Below are 19,534 nucleotides of genomic sequence, written 5' to 3' on the forward strand. Positions count from 1 at the left end.
AGAATGCTGAAAAAATAGAATAAGATCAGTTGATAGCTGTAGAAGTTAGGAGGCAATGTAGAAAAAGAACTATGGCAAGATGTGAGCCCCGCCCACCTATTTTGCACATCTCAGAACAAGATTGCTCATGTAGTGCAATGCTGTCTGTGTATAAAACTGTAGCATGCATGCATATATCTCAGTCACTGCAGTGGGAGTATTTTCCTTCTCACTGCAGTAAAAATATATCAGTCAACTGGTAGGATCTGTTAATACTCTAGCAATACTGGAACCATCAAATATCATCTTGAAAAAGAACAAATGGACAAGCAAACAAGCAGATGGCAAAAATCAGCTTCATCAGAAAGGAGAAGCCATTCAAACTTTGGGTTAAAGAATTTTTATTTAAGCATCCAATGACATTTTGAAACTGCATGAACATGATTGTTAAACCAAATGCTGTTCTTTTTTGAGAGCTGTTTTACAACTAGTGTAGTTTCAAAACATTGACATCTTGGAGCAATCAACTCACCTCCATCCTTTCATCCATCCTGATCCAGAATTAGAAAATAATTCATAACACACAGTTAAAAGTTAGAATGTGTCAAGTAATGAAGCTCAATATATTATGATGTTACTTTTACAGCAAGATGTTATCTTTCTTTACAGTTACTGTTGCATTTTAGTTTCACAGTTAAACTAGACTCTATGACCCAACTATTTTACAAAGAAGTCTTTATTCAAATATAGTCTGCTTTTAAAACAGCTTATATTTAAAAAAAATCTCCTTGGAATGAGACATTTTAAAAAACTGGTACACATCAGTACACGAAACTGAATTAAAGCTCAACAATATATGAAACAAGCTTAAGTGTATAGCTGAAGTAGTTATATACAAACAAGTTGCTTAGAGTATTTGGTAATACTTGAATTGAGACGACAACCGCAATACTTCACAGTCACTTGAATAGAGTTTAGTTAAATAATACTTTTATGCAAGCACACTACATTTGTAGCAAAGCTTGGTTTTTATCAGTATTAAAAACAGGTTTTCCAGAAACAAGTATTTCTCCACAACATCCTAAAATCAACACTCAGTGCTTTGCAAGGAGCAAAGCCTCAAAACAGTAGAACTACAGCAGTGAAAGACATGGAAGAACTAACGATTCACATTCAGCTTTTCCAACTGCTGTGTATCAAGTGGTGTCATGCATTTCAATAGTGTTAAAAATAAAAACCTAGAAGCTGAAGTCTGGTTTCACTGAAATATAACAGAAAGCCTTCAAGATTATTTCAAACACTGACTTTTCAACCAAAATCATTAAGTCTAACCTTGTAGTTTATTTTGAGCATGTTATCAGTTGAAGAAAAGTTGCTGCAAGTAAGTAATCTCCAAGTTTTGTGGGTTTTGTTTTTTGGACAGCTATAGGCATTCACTGTATCAAAGTAGGATTTAGTAACCAAGATTTCAGTTGAAATGAGAATAGCTGTGAAATGCAAAACTATTCCATTTGCCTAGAACAGCCAACATGGAAGGAATTGTGCCCTGAAGATCATACCTCAAATAGGTAGTATAATTTTGGTTCTAGTAAGTTTCATCACTTCATCACTTACTCTATGCAATATTCCTTTCTAGCCCATTAGGTGAAACCAACAAGGGTTTGAAGGTGCTCAGTCAGTTCAGAGCTTGATACTGCACAGTTCTGCTCAGTTTCAGAGGCATTTTCACCTCCTTTTTGAGAAATACAACACTGATAACATTTTTCTGTAACAACTTACATGGAACATTTCAGAAGTTGGAGCAGAAAGGTAGCAAAGGCTCCAATCTTCTGCACTATTACCCAGGAGGAAGCCCCACTGAACACAGCATGGGCTTGTCCACAGCAGCAAACAGCAGTGAACAGGCGTTTCTTTAGACATGCTTTATGCCAGCAGTACAAACAGGGAGGATAAAAAGGGCAGCAAATACTCTTAGCCTGGCATGAATTATAAAATTGCAGCAACTTGTATTGGTTACAATTTACATAATTTGGCATGGCATGGATTCAGTCACTGGGCAGCCTGATTGCTAGCCAATTCCCTCCCCAGCCCACCTGCTGGGTAATAAGGAGAACAGTTGAAGTTTGAAGCCCACAATGGCATGGGCAGGCACTCTTGGATGCTTCTACGACCAAGATGTAGAGAGGAATGCCAGCCTCCAAAGTTGAGCTCTTTACCTGCTGTCCCCATTCTGTGCCTCAGTCTCTAGTTTCAAGCTGTTCCTCCTCCCACACCCCATGCAACAGCACAAATGGAATTCCTGATGATCAGGGCCCAGGCTTCCAATGTGTAACCAATCAACTTCAACATTTTTATTAGTGAGGTGCTTAGGGCAAGTTTACATTCTGGTACTCCAAAGGATTGTTTAATGAATGACTTAATGTTGTTCTCTAAGGGAAAATATGGGGGAGCTGTTTATCCATTTTTGAAGAACATCATATTGCTAAGAAAGAGAATCTGTCCCCCAAACATACAACTGTGCTCCATAGCATTGTAGATTTGCCAGCCTCATCCAGCCATCTTCCCCTAAGAGGACAGAACCCGTGACAACAGCAGAGTAGACTGTGGCCTCTTATTCAATTATGGTATAAAATATAGAATGCTTCCTCAAAATAACAAAATAGAAAATATTTAAAAGCTCTGCTCTGCAGAATCTTTATCAACAGATTTGCAGAAAATTATTAAAGTCTTCTTTTTCAAATGTCCCATCAAAGTATTGTGTCCTACGTCATCAAAGCACTAGGATAAAACCGCCTGCTGACAATTGGTTTTATTATGCTATTGTTAACTAGGTTAAATATGAACTGCAAAATATGATTACTAAACCTAGTACTAAACAGATCAAGTTTAACAAGGGGAACTGCTACAGAACTTGTTACAGAAGTTCTCCATAAACAAACTAATACCAGAATTTATCCAGTACAGGAAAAAAAAGTAAAGGTCGAAATTTGAGGCACTGCTCACTCTATGCTTAAGAAATGAAAGTGCACCCAATATAACACAGGAGAGAAAATTTGTTTCAATGTTCAATAAATAGGGATGTTATACTTCCCAAGGTTTTACTTAATTTGCCATCAAGAATAAAGATAAACCATGCCTGATCTTGGGATGAAAAGAAGATTTATGCAACTATGTACCATCAGTTAAGTACACAGGAAAGACAGATAACAGGAAGGAATAAGAAGAGAAAGATATCATTGAACAATCTGCCAGACTGTCAAATAACACAGATTGCTAAAACAAATAACTTATTACGTCTTCTGTCCTATTCTTGACAGAATCTCAATTTCAAAACTAGTAGGCTTTCAAATTTATAATATCTGATTATTGTTCCTAAGTTCTCCTATACTTAACATGAATGTGTGTCTACTTTATTGGCAATAAATGTTTTAAGGTAGCCTCTATAAATAAAGAATAAATTATTAACATAAGCAGGGAAGCATGTGGTCTATATAAATTTTTGATGGTAGCCTCACACAAGCTGTGTGTAAAATAATGTTGAGGTAAAGCATCAGAAAAGCATTAAAGAGCTCATAGCCTGGATCCAAAGTTGTGACTTAATCTGACTTTTGTTTTTAAGAAGTAGAGCTATTAACCAGAATAAAGGAGTTGTGACCTTTCAGGTAATGTGAAGAAACTGTGCACACAGTGTCCACGTCAGATCTCAAAAAGTGAATGCAACAAGGCCAACTCTCAAAAGAGAGAGGTCAAATAATGTAAAGTCCTGTAAAAGTACTGTTATCAATTAGTTTGTTTAGTAGTGTAGTTGAAGATCTTCATTTCTTCAACCTCTCCTGAAAATCCACTATGCCACTCTGTTCAATTACTGTATTTTACAGGAATGGTATACACATTGTACCACACCTTCCATTCCAGCCAAACCATTGTTTTCTTTAGAAAAAACAGATTTAGAAGTTTGCTTGACCATCTCAAGTTGCACAAATAAATTAACCGCTCTTCAAGCTTAATGGATTTCAACAGGAGCTTAAGCCACATCCAATACACCTGCTGCTACCAGGTGTCTTGAGAGCCAGTCCAGTCCTTCATACAGTCCCATGCCACTCCGGGCATCACAACCTTGGATGTACCAGCTACGGCCACAACAGAGTTTGTGGAGACTCAGCAATTCTGTGATTTCTTCTACCGATAGTGCTCCTGCTACATCCTGTAAAGAAGAATCATACTCTTGTTAAATGTGCAGATAGTAATTTCAGAGTAAATATTATTCTCGGAACAGCTTTCTGTCAAAAGATGGGAGTTCAGCTAGCAGATTTGGGAGGGAATACAGAGCAATGTACTGAAGAAGATGCTGGTCACAACTTTATACGATTTGGCTTACAGCAGCAAAGCATAGCAGACAGCAGGAAAGGCAACCACTTTTGGCCCAGGAGCTGGTTTACAGCCCTGGATAAAGATGGCAGGCTGGGCGACATCAAAGAGCAGGGCCTAATGACTGTGGGTCCTGGTTATTAATCTGGCTGCTGCACCCTGCACCAGCTGCAGCTTTTGAACCATCTTCAAGGGCAGCCCCACATAGCGTGCACTGGAATAATCTTGTTTAGAGATTACCAGAGTTTAGACTATTGAAGCCACACTATCCCTGTTCAGATAGGGGCATAGCTGGGCTACCAGCTGAAGCTGGTAGAAGGTGCCACCCAAAGCTCAAGTGATGTTGATGGATCGAGGAACAGCTCTAAACTACAAACCTGTTCCTTCAGTGGGGCTGCAACCCCATCAAGAACAGGTTGAATGCCCTTCATCCAGTCAAAAGAACCATCCACCAACAGCATCTCAGTCTTGTGTGGGCTAAGTTTCAATTTTTGGCCCTCATCCAGTTCATTGTCATAGTCAAGCATCAGTTTAGTGCATCCACAGTCTCACCTGCTGATGATGAAAAGAGAGCTAGAGCAGCATGTCATCAGCATACTGATGGCAACGTACTCAACTCCAGATGACCCCACTCAGCAGTTTTATGTATATGTTGAACAGCATGGGGGATAAAACAGACTCCTGAGAATCCACAGGGCTGAAAAGGATTCCCCAAGCACCACCTTCTGGACATGGCCCTCCAAGTAGGAACAGAACTGCTGCAGTGCAATGTCCCCCACTCCCAACTCTGATAGTCATTGCAGGAGGATATCAAAGTCAATGGTATCAAAAACTGCCAAGAAGTCCAGAAGTATTGACAGGCCAGCACTCCCCCCCCCCCACCCCACCTCTCTCCAAGCATAGGTCATCCTACAGGACAACCAAGGCTGTTTCTGTGCCAAAACCAGGCCTGAACTCTAACTGAAATAGGCACAGATAATTAGGCTCATCCAAGAGCACCTGGAGTTCCTTAGCAACCACACTCTCTAGAATCCTGCTTAGAAAAGGGATGTCTGCTACCAGCCTAAAGTTATTCAGATCTTCTGGGTCAAGGGAGGATGTTTTCAGAAGTGATCTTATCATGTCTACATTAGGAGGCATTAATCACCTCCTTGACCCAGCTGGTTGTTCCTTTCTTGCTGTCTTTTATAAGCCAGGGGGGGCAAGAATCCAGCACAGAGGTGATTGCATGAACTTGTCCAAGCACCTTGTCCACATGTACGAGTTGTAGTTTAGTGGAGGGTCTGCTTTATTTATAGTCAGTGAAGGTACCAAAGGGAAAGCACCTTTCTGTCTGCCCAGACCAAGTGTTTGTTGCTCCTGTCAGACCACCTTCTGATTGGATCAATGGGAGAGAAGTTAGCTATGTCAAGGAAAGGGTCAAGCTGAATGCTTTCCATGTAGCCTTCCATCTCCCTCACAAAGAGGGCTTCCTGTGGAAGTGGGGACCCAGCCTTCATTAAGATTCTATAAACAACAGTGAATTCTATAGCAATCCAGTAAACAAATCACTAAACTGATCTGTTTTGACAGGAAGGAAACTGAATACAAATTTTTAATTTTCTTTCCTACTCCCATTTCATGCTAGCAAAATAAAGTGTAATGGGGAGAGGAGAAGAGTCACAAGGGCCCACCATACCTGCTTATTGGCAAAGATCAGCAGCAAAGCATCCCGCAGCTCCTTCTCTGTTAACAGTTTGGCAAGTTCACTGTGCGCCTCACTGACCCTGTCTCTGTGGCTGCTGTCAATAACAAACACCACAGCTGCAAGAAGAAAACAAGTAGGCAGCTACATTTTGTAACGGTGTCATCCTATAGCATGGTATCATAACTTGTTCTGTAGATCAGATTTCAATCTTAAATTGAACATCTAGGGATTGTTCATATTTTCCAAATTACACACTAATAATTAGACCATTTTCTCTACAAATTGCATCACATAGATGTCTAAACTAGCAACAGCTTGAAGCAGAATCCAAAACTACAAGAAAAATAAGAACCACAGTAGGTGGCTCCAGAAACTTTGACCAAGGACTTCACAGGTAAGGGTCAGAAGGCAATTTTCACTGAATCTGCATCCACACAGCAGCTCCCTTGACCCTCCCCCACATCAATTTGTTACAGAGGGGAATGAATAAGCATGGGAAGTAGTGTAAATGAGTGGCAAGGGGATGGAGGAACCAATGAAAATTGTTCCTTCGGTAAGGAACTTTGGGTCTGATCCTGTTTCAATCTCATAATATATAATTGTGGCATAGAGCCATATTTATGCCTATCACTCAGACAACAAGATGACACAATATGCAAGCACCTTAGATTTCAATGGAACTTACTTTCAGAGACATATGTCCATAGGACTGCAGGCTTGGAACAAACATTTGGTTTCTCATTACCAATTTTATATTTCACTAAGTCAAGTTTACAAAATATAGCACACTTACCTTGTGTGTTGAGGTAATAATGTTTCCATAAAGGCCTTAGCTTGTGTTTACCTCCTACATCCCAAATGGTGAACTTCAGATTTTTATATTCTACAGTTTCAACATTAAAACCTAAGCAGGGGGAAGAGGGAAAGGCACTCAATCACACAGTCTTAACAAAACTTCTATATGTAAGGTCTCTGTTTCCAAAATCACTGTTACTTGCCTATGGTTGGAATAGGTTGCATGAATTCATCCTGCTTTAGCTTAAATAAAATTGTAGTTTTACCAGCTCCATCTAATCCAAGGGTTACAACTCGAATCTCCATTTTTGGTCCAATGTGTACCCTGTTGTCCTGTAGCAGAAAGATTTAAAGATAGAGCTTTGAAGATGTTGTTTTCCACAGAACATTATTTAGCTCCAGGTTTTGTGGCCAAGGAAAAATCTGATGTGATGAATCATTTTAATTTCTAGGGTACAAGTTACTGTTTTAGGTTTCATGAAGTGCCAAAATCATGCAGTAGCCTTATAAGACAATTAATAGCAACATTTAAGCTGTTTCAGTATTCTTTTGATTGAACCAATGCCTGATAATAACAACTACACAACTTTCCAGTTGCAAAGATTTTTGAGGAGTTGCAGACAGAAGTTGAGTGATCCCTAGTCAAGTACAGAAGTGTCTGGGTGTACAAAAGTGCTCTAGAACTCTTAGAAAGTACTGTATTTATGATAACCAAATTTCATTTTAAAGGATGCTGTTTCTGCCCTGAGACAAGAGTAAGAACAAATTCAGGTAAGTTCCAAGTGGTATTATGATTAATTTGATCCTTCTGCTAATAGCACTACTTATGCTGCCTCACCCTGTGGAAGTGAGAGATCTTACACTGCTGCTTGAGATACATCCATTCCACTATTCTGTATCAGAATATCAGGCAACTGTGCTGCTCAGTGCCAGCTACTGTTTATAGATATTGTTCTCCACTAAGCTACAATGCATAAAAATGTTCTGATTCACATATTCACTGATCTGAACAGGTAATTTATTTTTAACTTTCTTAAATTTATATCCTGCCTTTTTCTTTTATAAAGAACTCAAAGTGGTTTACATTATTCTCTTCCGTCTTTTCCCCACAACAACAACCCTGCAAGGTAGGTTGGGTTGAGAGTCTATGACTGGCCCAAAGCCACCCAGCTGGTTCCATGGCCAAGCAGGGACTAGAACCCAGATCTAAGTCCCAGTTCCATGCTCTTAAGAACTATGTAACACTGACTCTATTTGGGATTTGGGATACTGCACAATTCAATACCGGAATTGTTGCCATTTTTGCCTTTTAAATAACATGCCAAATAGTTTAGTAAAAGAAATTCTGTTACCTAACAAATATGCTAACTGTTAAATCTTTGCAATTCAGAAGCTGCATAGTCTTCATCACTGGTTAGTTCAATCAAAAGAATACCAAAAACAGCTTAAAGACTATTTTGAGTTGTGGAAGGCAACAGCCCCCACATTCTCAGTTCCATCTGGGATAACTTGACAGAACATTAAACAAAAGGAAGAAATCCTTCTGTGTGATAGGACAGCTCCTTGCATTGCAAGTTTACCCTTAAAAATTTAGCTGGACAGTTAGCACTGGATTGTGAACTAACAGATACCTTTAAGCACAAAGCAGAGCTTTTCCCTCACTCAAACACTTTCCTATATGAGGTCACAAACTACTTTTAAAGTTTTCCAAATTTAAAGCCAATTTGTATGTGTGCATTGCAGAGAAAGAGAAAGGAGAGAAAATAAGTACAAATGTCTTACCTATCAGGATTCATGCTCACAGAGTTGAAGCCGCTGAAATATGAAAGATTCATACCTTTGTAAATGTAACTGGAATGCTAGCATCAAGTTGTATGTGGTCTGCAAGCTCTGTAAATTGTTGTTGCTGTTTCTGAAGTGTTTCTAGAAGCCTTGTAATTTCTTGCTTGGCCAACACAACTCTGCAGTCATCCTAAAAAGAAGCAGCAGCAGCCATGGTTAATTCAACAAACATAGCATCACCTATGAGTTTCCATTTTAAAATCCAACAGAACAAGATCTTCCATATACAAAAAAAGTTAAACTTAGTTCAACTAAAGTTTAGTTAGTTTAAGTTTAGTTAATATAACTAAATTTAAAATGTATATAAATCTCTGCTGCATTAATCAAACAACCGAATTCATATACTATTCACAACTGACCTTAAGGAAGATATGGCAGTATTATATACTTATTGAAACAATGAACTGATTGTTACATTCAGTAGAAAGAACACAGGAAAATGTCTTGTTACTTGAAATGGAATTTGATGAGTTGCCAAAGCCTTGAATGGAAAAAGTAGTGAGGATAAAGTTCTGCTAACACCATTTTGCTGTTTTTCTTTTCTTTCATTTTTGACACAACATGGAACAAGGTATTGTTGTTTTAAAGTTCATTAAGAATCATTTCCCTGTATAAATATTTAAAGCAGGAGTGGACAATACATTGTCCAAAGACCACATATGCACCTTTCCCAGTTCAATTTCCCATTAAAAGTCAGTGGTATAATAACAAAAAGCTATGATTCTGTTGTTAAAAACCATCCTCCACAGAGTACAATTCTAATTTACAATAAGACATGGGCTTGTTTTCATGACTGCAAAAATCATGTATTTGTTGCAATTGCACTGCAAAATTTCAGCAGCATATTTGGTGGCTGAGCAGCGTTACATATCCCCTACCTGCTGTAAAGTCTTTTCACAGTGAAGACAAGCGGTCGAAACCTGTGACAACAAGATAGTCATGTCTTCTTGCTGTTGCCTAAGCCAGATCAATTTCTCTCGCACATGGGCATCCACCACACTAAGTGCCATTTCTTCTTGGCGGCAGAGGGTTTCATGAAGATCAGAAAAATAGGCTCGGACACATGAACGAGCATTCTCTGCAGTACCGGGGACCTGGTTTATGAAATTAAAGAGACAGGCTATTAAGTTGTTTCAGACTGACTAAAGTAGATTTATCCTCTTTATATTTGTCCCAATTCTGACTTTAAATTGCATTTGGCTGGTTAGCAGATTTTCTATTGGCTGGGTCATATAATTCATCTCTCCCGAGACATAACAGTATTCATTCTTGAGATGTTGCTGAATCATTTGGGGAAAAGTTACAAGTTAGGGAGTGGATTATGGCAAATGAAATTGCTCTGCTCTCATGCCTGGCTTCAATCTATTCTTGGCTTCTCCAAGGAGATATGCAAGCCTGTTCTCCTGGTGACTGCAGGATCTCCTGCATGTCATGCTTCTCCCCAGTGAGTTAATTGGGTTTACTTCTTGGCTCTATCCAGTCTTTGTAGAAGGTCGTTGTTGATATTAATTCACCTATGAGAAGTTACCTTGAAAAGTTTTCACGACATATGATATTCCTGCATTTAAAACACCAAAGAAAGGATTTTTTAAAGCTTAGTTTTTTTCAGATGTTATAACTATAGCAAGTGTGGAGTAGTGTTTAAGAGTGTGGGACTGGGACTTGGGCAATCTGTGTTCTAGTCCCCGCTCAGCCATGGTGCTAACTTTGGGCCAGTTACAGACTCCCAGCACAATCTATTGAGGATTGTGAAGATAAGAACAATTTTGTATGCCTTGACTTCCTTGAAAGGAAAAGGCAGGATATAAATATAATTTATAATATATTTATTATATATTCCTGCAAGTAAATACTGCAGTTAGAATGAGTAAAGCAAGTTCACTTACATGTTCTGTATGAGCCATTCCAACACCATCTTCAATTATCTGTTCTCCTCCTTCTATCTGTTGAACAATACCAACAAGCTTCCGAGAATAATCTGATATTTCTTCTGTGAAAGTCCTTATACAATGAGCCATGTCTAAAATGGAAGCACGGATCTGATTTGCTTCTGGTTCCAAAACACTGTGCTAAGAAGAAAGCATCAGAAATAAATTTGAAATATTTTCCCAAAGGTCTCCTATACCTCTGTGCCCTCACCTATTATGAGAACTGAAGGGAGAATTTGGCTACTGCCTTGGATATCTAGGGCAGTATCCAACTATGTCATTCTGCTAGTACAAATGATGTTGTACTAGCAACAGCTAGGCTTTAAACTATGCTCAAGCAGAGAATCCAAATAAAGTTACGTTTCTACAAGCACAGTTGTGCAAATGTAATTCATAATCACGTGTACAACCAATCGTACAACAGGAAGGTTCAGTAGAACTATGTTAATTCTATTTGAATTTGTAGAATGACACCATTGGTTACAGCAATTAGTTCAGAATGGTGGGGTATAATTTAAAAAAATATATGTTTAATATCACTAAGTGAAATTAAGAAGCATCACTGACCCTGACAGATGTATGAAATAAGAACTCAGATACAAGGATGTTACATTTCTGAGATGCTACAGAAAATTAAATGGGATTACAGAATAAACAACAAATATATTCATGGATTGTAGTCCTATCATGGACCTGCAGTAAACAGCTTGAAAGAAAGGCAGTCTTCCAAAGTGTAATGCAGTTAATTATTTTAGTAAAGCAGCACTCTAAAGAGCAGGAAACAGAATGAAATACAGGCTGATAATTAATTGACAGGAAATTTATTTATTTATTTATTTATTTATTTAAACAACTTATATGCCACCCCATCGCATGAGCCTCGGAGCAGCTTACAATAATAAAATCACACATAAAATACAAAAAAAATCATCAAATAAATAAAATACATAAAATAAAATATAGACACAGATAGTCATGTATTAATAATGATGTAACTTGTAGAATAAAGAGTGGAGAAAAACCTACTTTATGGCCTTGATGCTTTCCATATTCTTTGCAGACACAACACATAAGAGGACTGGCCTGACAACCTTCTTCCAGACACACAAATTCAATAGCATGCACCTGGTGCTGAGAACACATGGTCTTCTCATGAGGTTTATCAGCAAGTGGAACACGCCTGTGTTTTGCTAGTGTCTTTGTAGAATGAGTATGTTGGGAACACTCTGCACAGAGGTGAGTGGCACACACAGTGCAGTACACAGAAGCAAGATGGGTCTCATCTTCATCACAACGGATAATGCACTAATAGGAAACAAACATACACTCCATTTATTTATTCACTCAATAAATACATACCCAGCCTCTCACTTCTCAGGAAAATACCATTATAAAGCAACACACAAATATTAAAGGGAATGGACACAAGCATATATTAATATACAAAACAGCACTGTAAAAATGGTATGAATTAAGCCTAGCTTGAAGATACTGAATGTGGAATATTTAACTACTTACTCAGGAAAAGCCAGTTTGAATAAAAATTCTAAGTTTTTTTTAGGGTCTGCACTACAAGTGTAAAGAAAACAAGAGCAGAAATGGAGTCACTGTTTTAAACAGTGGATGGGCAGAGCCTCTGGTGATGATTAAAACATAGGCAGTCATTTAAATATATTACTTCCAAATTATTATGGCTTTAAAGATAATAACCAGCACTTTCAGATCAGCCTGGATATGGTAATCAGAATAAGCTGGTGCTGTTTTTTTTCCTGGCCTCCATTAATGTTGTAGCACCTGCACTGGAGTTTCCATGCTAGTCTTAAAGGCAGCGCAAGACAAAGCACATTACAGTAACAGAGTTTAGAAAGAATTAAGGAAGAGGTTATCTTGACTAGATCAAACAGTTCCTAATAGGGCCATAGCTGGCATATCAGCTGATAAATAGAGTCCCTTGTCACAGTTGCCATCTTTTATCATCCTTTTTATTGATTTATTAAAATAATTTTAGACTGCCATTCATCATACCAGGTATCAGGGCAAAACATGTACAGAAATAGGAAAAATTAATTTAAACGCAAATACATTATACCGTCACATCTGAAATTCAACATTTAAGTTTGGTGCTCATTAAGAACATAATAAGTGCTCAATCAAAACTGATTTTAGTAGTAGCTATAAAAGTTTATCTTGGCTACAGACTGGAATTCCAACACTATCCCAGTCATTGCCCAATTTATGAAATTAAACATTAAGGGTGCCTATTCTAAAACTTTAACACACTATTCTTCAAAATATATAATCCTTGATTTAAGGTCCACCTCCATAGCTAAGAGGACTGTTCTGCTTCAGATTATATGCAGGGGGTCTTTTGTGTGAAAGCTTCCTATGTCAGGAATTTACTGGCTACTGAAAGCTAACAGCTTAAGAGGATGAGAGGAGTTCAAGCCAAATCTTCTCTCCCAAATGTATAGATTTTCTTTCTGTGTGCAGGAACTGTTTGACATGAGGGACCGTTCAAAAACAAAAACTCTCCCCTACAACTAAAATATGGAGTAATACAGTACAGGAAGGTCTGTATGACTTAATATTTCTGAACATGCAGTTTGGCTTTAAGTCACAATGATCTTAATGTATTAACACTGCAACCAGCTGTAATGGTGACACAGTTAAACAATTATTTTACATAACTGAGAAGGGCAATCAAACTTAAGTATTAAAACAAGACTAGTCATCACCACAGTGAACATGATATTTCTAATGAGATGCAAAGTTAGTTACTACTACCTCTCCAGAGAGGCCAATAGCCTCTTCAGTTGTCCCACACTGACCACCAAGGCCATTTTGCAATCTCTCCAGGAGCTCCAACAAAGCAAAATTTTTTTTCAAGCCCCAGACTCCAGAATCACCTGTTTTTTGGGGGGAAAGGTTGAAAATACCAAAGTGTTGTCACTGAAACAAAGAATAATCAATCAGATGCATTCATTATTATCCCCTGAATTTTACCATTTTCTGCTTATATATAATGCTTTCTTTGTACCAACTGTCCTGACTAATTACTATAAAATAATTTAGGAAGTAATCTCCAATTATTCATTGGTTTAAATAATAAAATTATTCTATTCTTTACTTTTTCTTCAACTCAAGGACTTGGTACTTTAAAACACTCTTTGTACTGACTAGTGATATTATAAAAGCAGAACAATTTATTACATTAACAATGATAATTAAGTTACAAGTAAACAGGCAATGTTTTTGTGTACAAGATGTGTACAAATGTCAGAGTCTTTAAATTTTAAAGAATATTTGAACACCACAAAAAATGGTACTTCACAAAGTAAAGTATAAAGCATGGGTCCTCAAACTACAGTCAGCAGGACAGATCCATCCCGCCATGGCCATCCATCCGGCCCGTGCCAGCAGGGAGGTGGGGGCTCGCTTGCTCGGAGACCATCTCCAAAAATCTTATTGTCAGATGTTACTACTTATCAACCTCTACTTATTCTAATAAAGAAGATGAATTTGTCAATGAGATTGCCATCAAAACCACATAACGTTGAGCATTTAGCTTGGATCAGAAGGGACCCTTCTGGTAGTAGAAGCCTTAAAGTAGGGCTATTTCTTACCTAGTAGAAGAATGATACATCAGAAAAGAGATCCCAAAACCAGAGATTTTCTTCTGCTTGTGCAAGTCTTTGCACAAGCCCTCCCTAAGACCTCCTTATAGTACACTACAGCCTAGGTCTTCATGATTCAATATATCAAACATACTAGACTGAAATTGTGTTACCTGGTGGCACAGCACTGTGAAAGTCTTTTGCTAGTTTACATGTCTTTACAGGGTAGTAACCTGATACAAAATCTGAAGTTAAGACCCTTTTGGGATAATTTGTTTCTATGGAAGATAATAAAACAATTAATGGTGCACAAAAATGCTGATCTTTGGCTGCATTGTCCTATTCATTTTAAACCTTCCATTAAATATGGTATTTCCACCAAATTTGCAAGCGGCTGATGCATAGTACCCCCCCCAAAGAGGCTACAACCTCTGCAACCTTCATATTTATTTAATATACACAAATATTTTGGGGGCCAGGATAAATTCTTTGTGGACAACAGATTTTCCACTTTTTCACATGGTAATGTTTTCATGGATGGATTACAGTATAGTACTTAAATATATGTCAGTTTTGAGTAAGTCCATATGAATTCATGTCAAAAAATGCAGTAACCATTTAGAGTATTGTCTTGTTTCTTACAAAGTTATGTACTTCTGCCACAGGCCGCATAAACAAGATTTCATAGATATGCCTATTTCATGCAATAAATAACACATTCTAAGTTTGACAATCCAATCATATTTGGCAGCCTGCCATTAGAAAAGGCATCAAACTTAATTAGGAGGGAGGATAAAGATCAAAAATGAAACAGCAATAATGTGGGCAATCCTGAACCAAATACAAAACTCACAGATTTCAACATACCTGTCACTTATTCATCTAACATCCTCTTTGATCCCTTAGAACATTTGAGCCAGAACACAAGTTTACTTTCAGAAACAGAGATCAAGAGGAATGCTACTGCTGAAGAAACTAGATTAAAACTCCAAAAGGATAGCTGCAATTGTCTCATAAAAAAGAGGAATTTTTAAAAAATCTATTGACCAACAGACATCAGTAGGAATATTTCACACACTTTGTTGATCTTGTATTAGTTGTTATTTGTGGTTCCCAAGACTGTTCTCTCTTGTATAACTTGGCTTCTAGTTCTACTCTGCTCCATGCCAATGTACTGAAATGGGTCTCTCAGCCTTGCAAACAAATTCAAAAATTTACATACCCAATTGACCAAACAAACCTATGCTTGTTTCTTATAAGCTACACATTACTAAGATCAATTCAAATAAAGATTTCCTATCTAATTGCCTATAAAAGATTCCTAATTGTCAGTCAAATGGCTATTTTCTAGCCTGGTGGTACACACACACTTTAGGATACAACTTAATATTGAGATTCTGTTGAGTTGGACTACAAGACCCAAACTACTGAAAGCATCACAGCAATGTGTAATGCAAGATATCAAAAGCAACACTATTCCTGCAAGAGAAACATTCATCTAATTTGAACAATAATATCTGGACAGCCAAGATATGTACAAACCATTCCCAGCCCACAGAGCCCCTCTGCACAAGTAGTGATCCAAACAGCAACTCCTGATATAACCAGAGTTTCCTGTTTTGTCTGAATTGTTCAAGGTTTTTAGCTTTGGAATAAGTCAGGATCTTAAAACAACTTCCAGCAATTAACTAATGTAAATGAGAGACTTCTTCATTTGATTGCTGTGTGCTATTAAGGAAGGAATGAAGGGGCTGCATGAGCAGGTTAACACTCATGCTCATCTTTCAGTAAGCCAATATATGATCATCTCAATGCAGCCACTTTGAAGGCACACCATTCTCGTTGTAAAGACTACCAAGAAATTTTTAAAAGGGGAAGGGGGCTCTATAAGCACCATAGTTAGCAAACCTCCATGATGCAGATCCTTAATGCAGTTGACAGGAACCACTAACAGAAACAGCCAATCCTGACTCAAATAACTATATGCCCCTAGGAAGGGGCTGTGTACAAGTTAGAAAATGACTAATAAATCATGAAATTGATATCCAGTAATTTAATAAATATGGGTGGGGCATGAGGACAACTTGTATTGTCTCAATCTCTTAATATCTGGAAAAATAACGCAGTGCTAGATCTGGAGTTTTACCCCCCAACAGACATGTTGTCGATTTCTTCCCAGTTTGTTTAGCTTTAATTATATCCAGTGTGTTTAGGTTAATTTATCCCACTGAGGGTAATGTTTATGAACACAAACTAACCCACAATTTTATTATTGGTGTGGTACTGCAATTCTGCAAATATTTGTTATGGTTCCACCACAGCCTAATTTAAGAGGAATCTGAAAAGGACTAAACCAAAACAAACAAAAAAATTTGCTCCTTTCAACAGCTCACTAATTGCCCTATCCCTTCCAGAACATTTGTGCAATGTCACCTCTTTCTCATCTCATTCACCTCCCTTATCAAAACCCACCTTCACCATTAACACCCTAACCCTAATCTCTTAGTATTCACCACAGTAAAAGCAATAGTAATTGCATATATCTATGTCCTTTTACACTTGCTTCTTCATTTATTTTTAGTCTACCAATTACATTTAGATAGTAAGTTTCTGAACACAGGAACATGCATTTTTCTTACATTATTCCTTATAAGTCAATGCATGTCAATGACATAATAGGAAATACGAATTATAAATAATAAATATCCTTTAATGTGAACACAACCTTGCTCAAATCAATCTTTTTAAAATTTGTCTAACATTGTCACCAGATATATTGGATTATAAATTTAAGCACAAGTCAACTTAACTTCATAAGCAATGAGTGTACAAGATCACTATGGATGCATAAAGTTCATAGTTCTGAGTGAATGAAATATGGCACACACTTAAAGAAACAAATCATTACTTCCCAGTTAACTTGATCAAGGAGAAGACCCAGTAACATAGATCCTGATTCATGTCCTGCTTCAGGGCTTCACATAGATTTCTGGTTAGCCATATAGTGACAAAATGCTGGACTAAATCAGCCTTTGGTCCAATTCAGCAGGAGTCTTCTTACTTTCTTTGCTGTTTTCAGGCTTACCTCACAAGGCTTTGCCAAAGCTTTGCTAGATAATGTATGATACTGCACATGAGGTTCTGCTTCCCTAAAAGCTTCTATAGTCTTTGCACTATACTTTCACTTTTCAGCATACCACAGAGCTAAACCTTTTGAAATGCACAATCCAAACTTCCAAATTGCCTTGCAACAAAAGTCAGTGCTTTTATTCTAAACCAGCCTTTCCATAACCTCATGCTGCCCAGCTACCATGTTTAAGGATTATGAGGACTGTAGTCCAAATCATCTGAAGGTACAAAATTGAGGAAAGCTGTTTTAAGCAGGAATTTGCTTCAGGATATCCAACTATCCTCTGATATTTCAAACAGGTTTATATATTTATCATTTGGACAGATACAATACAGAACTAGATGAAATCAAGTTATGCTTGCACCTTAATATCATATGAGTATCACCAATTTTAACTTCAGAGAGTCTTACCTAACTCAGTAACCTGCCGATCAAAAGGACACCGAACTGCTCTGCCATGGAGAGGAAGACGAGTAAGACAGTCATGACAGACAGTATGACCACACAAAAGCAGCCTGGGAACTTTATCTCCTTGAAGTGAAAATACATCTTCACAGACTCCACACTCAAGAACCTACAATTTACAGAGAAACATGCTCAGTTTTAAATGGTCAAGAATGTGCACAGCATATATGACCAACAGATATCACAAAAGGAGGAGTGAAGACAGGCCTCATCCTCCCACTGGGACCCATTTAATTCTCAGACCAACGTACTGGCTTTATACACTAAAAATCTCAATTTGTCCTAGATGCAGTCCACATCTTAAAGCATATTAGACAAAGAGTATCCTTACTGGTTGGTTTGGATTGAGCGTTTCCTTAAAAAAATACAAAATAGTATTCTAGACATGTTTATTCAGAAGTATGGCTAACCAAACCCAAGAGGCTTACTCAGAGCTAAATGGGTGCAGATTTATAGACTTAATCTCAGTACATGTTCACCTCTAAGCAAGTGAGACAACTTTTCAAAGAACTGATCCCAAGAGAGGTCTTTACAGAAAAAAGTACAAATGACTGCCCTCTGGAGGTTTTTAAAGTGAACTGCAGTGGGCTTTTCAAGACTTTCATTCCTCAAATGAAACATTTCTAATTTAGTACTCTGCACCTCTAATGCACTGACAACTGCATTCCCGCCTATTGTTCTAAATTCCTATGACATCTACACAACAGGCAGGGCTTAAGCAGAAAATATATTACCTGTTTTACAGTCCTAAGAAGTTTCTTCTTTTTAATTGCTACCTCTCAGTAAACTGAAAAAGCAAAGGAACCTTGCCAGAAAAAAAATAAGGTTCCTTCTTAAATATGACTCGTCCCTGTTCTATTCCACCTACTTTATCATTATCAACCAGTCTAATAGAGATTGTGTAAAGCATCATAAATCTGGAGGGCCTTCATTCATAGGGCCGCCAAAACTCAGAGACGACTTGACAGGACATAATAAGAAGAGCAAAACATCTTTCCAAGGCTCCGTACCGTATCTTAGCACATCCGGAAGGCGCTTATTGGTTATAACAGCAGAAGCAGGTTTGATAGGCCGGCGAAGGAGCCACACGAGGGCTGGCCCTTCTGCTCCGCTCCAGCCTGCGGAAAGCCACCCCCAACAGCTATTTTAGTGGATGCCACCGCACGAAAACCCAAAGCGAGCTAAGAGGGCGGGTCCTCTCCGTTTTCTCTTGGCCGGCCTCTCCAGGGGCTCAACCCCTCCCGCCCCCAAAGACTGCGAGCGACAAAGGCGCTTCGCCACAAAATGACGCAGGCGACCCACCCGGCCTCGCCGTCCTCACCTTCACCACAGGCCCGGAGGGACTCCGGCTCTGCCTGTTCCCGGCATCCAAACCCGCTCCAAACCCGACCTTGTTTACACTTAGCGCAGCCATCTTGGGGAGCGGAGGATAAAGACGAAGAAGCAGCCTCCACACCACTCCTACAGCGGACGTCCCCTTGGCGACGGAGAGGGTGGCGCTACACGACGTCACCGGAAAGAGCCGTAGATGGCGGCCGTGCTCGACGTCAAGCCCCGCTCCCCTCGTCAGCTATCTTTTGCTCGTCGGTTTTTTGTCGTACTACAAGCCGCCAGGAATTTGAGGTTAGGAGGAGACTGCAAGTACCATCGTGCATCACGCTGACAACGTATGGTGTCTAAGGAGAATAAGAATAATAGTAAGGCACAGATTCCACGACGCGAATTG

The 19,534-nt window shown here is 38.5% G+C and overlaps 1 protein-coding gene across 3 annotated transcripts; it reads right to left on the reverse strand.

The window, feature by feature from the left end:
- Window positions 1–363: 363 nt before the first annotated feature.
- On the reverse strand, window positions 364–19,284 carry TRIM23 (tripartite motif containing 23). Of its 3 annotated transcripts, none has more exons than XM_044445801.1 (11): window positions 19,130–19,284; window positions 17,755–17,917; window positions 13,384–13,505; window positions 11,626–11,904; window positions 10,558–10,740; window positions 9,550–9,765; window positions 8,667–8,801; window positions 7,033–7,162; window positions 6,828–6,938; window positions 6,026–6,150; window positions 364–4,183 (listed from the first exon to the last, which is right to left on the reverse strand). In XM_044445801.1, exons 1-11 carry the CDS (start codon window positions 19,220–19,222, stop codon window positions 4,004–4,006), a joined length of 1,737 nt encoding a protein of 578 aa, XP_044301736.1. In that variant the 5' UTR covers window positions 19,223–19,284; the 3' UTR covers window positions 364–4,003. The 3 variants fall into 3 exon arrangements, with proteins under 3 accessions (XP_044301736.1, XP_044301734.1, XP_044301737.1); XM_044445799.1 differs by having other exon boundaries at window positions 13,381–13,505; XM_044445802.1 differs by lacking the exon at window positions 17,755–17,917 and having other exon boundaries at window positions 13,381–13,505; window positions 19,130–19,190.
- Window positions 19,285–19,534: the final 250 nt, after the last annotated feature.

Source organism: Varanus komodoensis, unplaced genomic scaffold (genome assembly GCF_004798865.1).
Source record: "Varanus komodoensis strain SLA01 unplaced genomic scaffold, ASM479886v1 scaffold5, whole genome shotgun sequence".
Classification (NCBI taxonomy): domain Eukaryota; kingdom Metazoa; phylum Chordata; class Lepidosauria; order Squamata; family Varanidae; genus Varanus; species Varanus komodoensis.

Excerpts from the sequence above, each read along its gene's own strand:
- TRIM23 (XM_044445799.1), bottom strand. The coding sequence starts at position 19,222 with ATGGCTGCGCTAAGTGTAAACAAGGTCGGGTTTGGAGCGGGTTTGGAT. Across the intron at positions 10,741-11,625 it reads GAAAGCATCAAGGCCATAAA|CACAGTGTTTTGGAACCAGA; the intron begins GTAGGTTTTTCT and ends CTTTCTTCTTAG. Across the intron at positions 7,163-8,666 it reads TTCCAGTTACATTTACAAAG|GACAACAGGGTACACATTGG; the intron begins GTATGAATCTTT and ends TTTCTGCTACAG.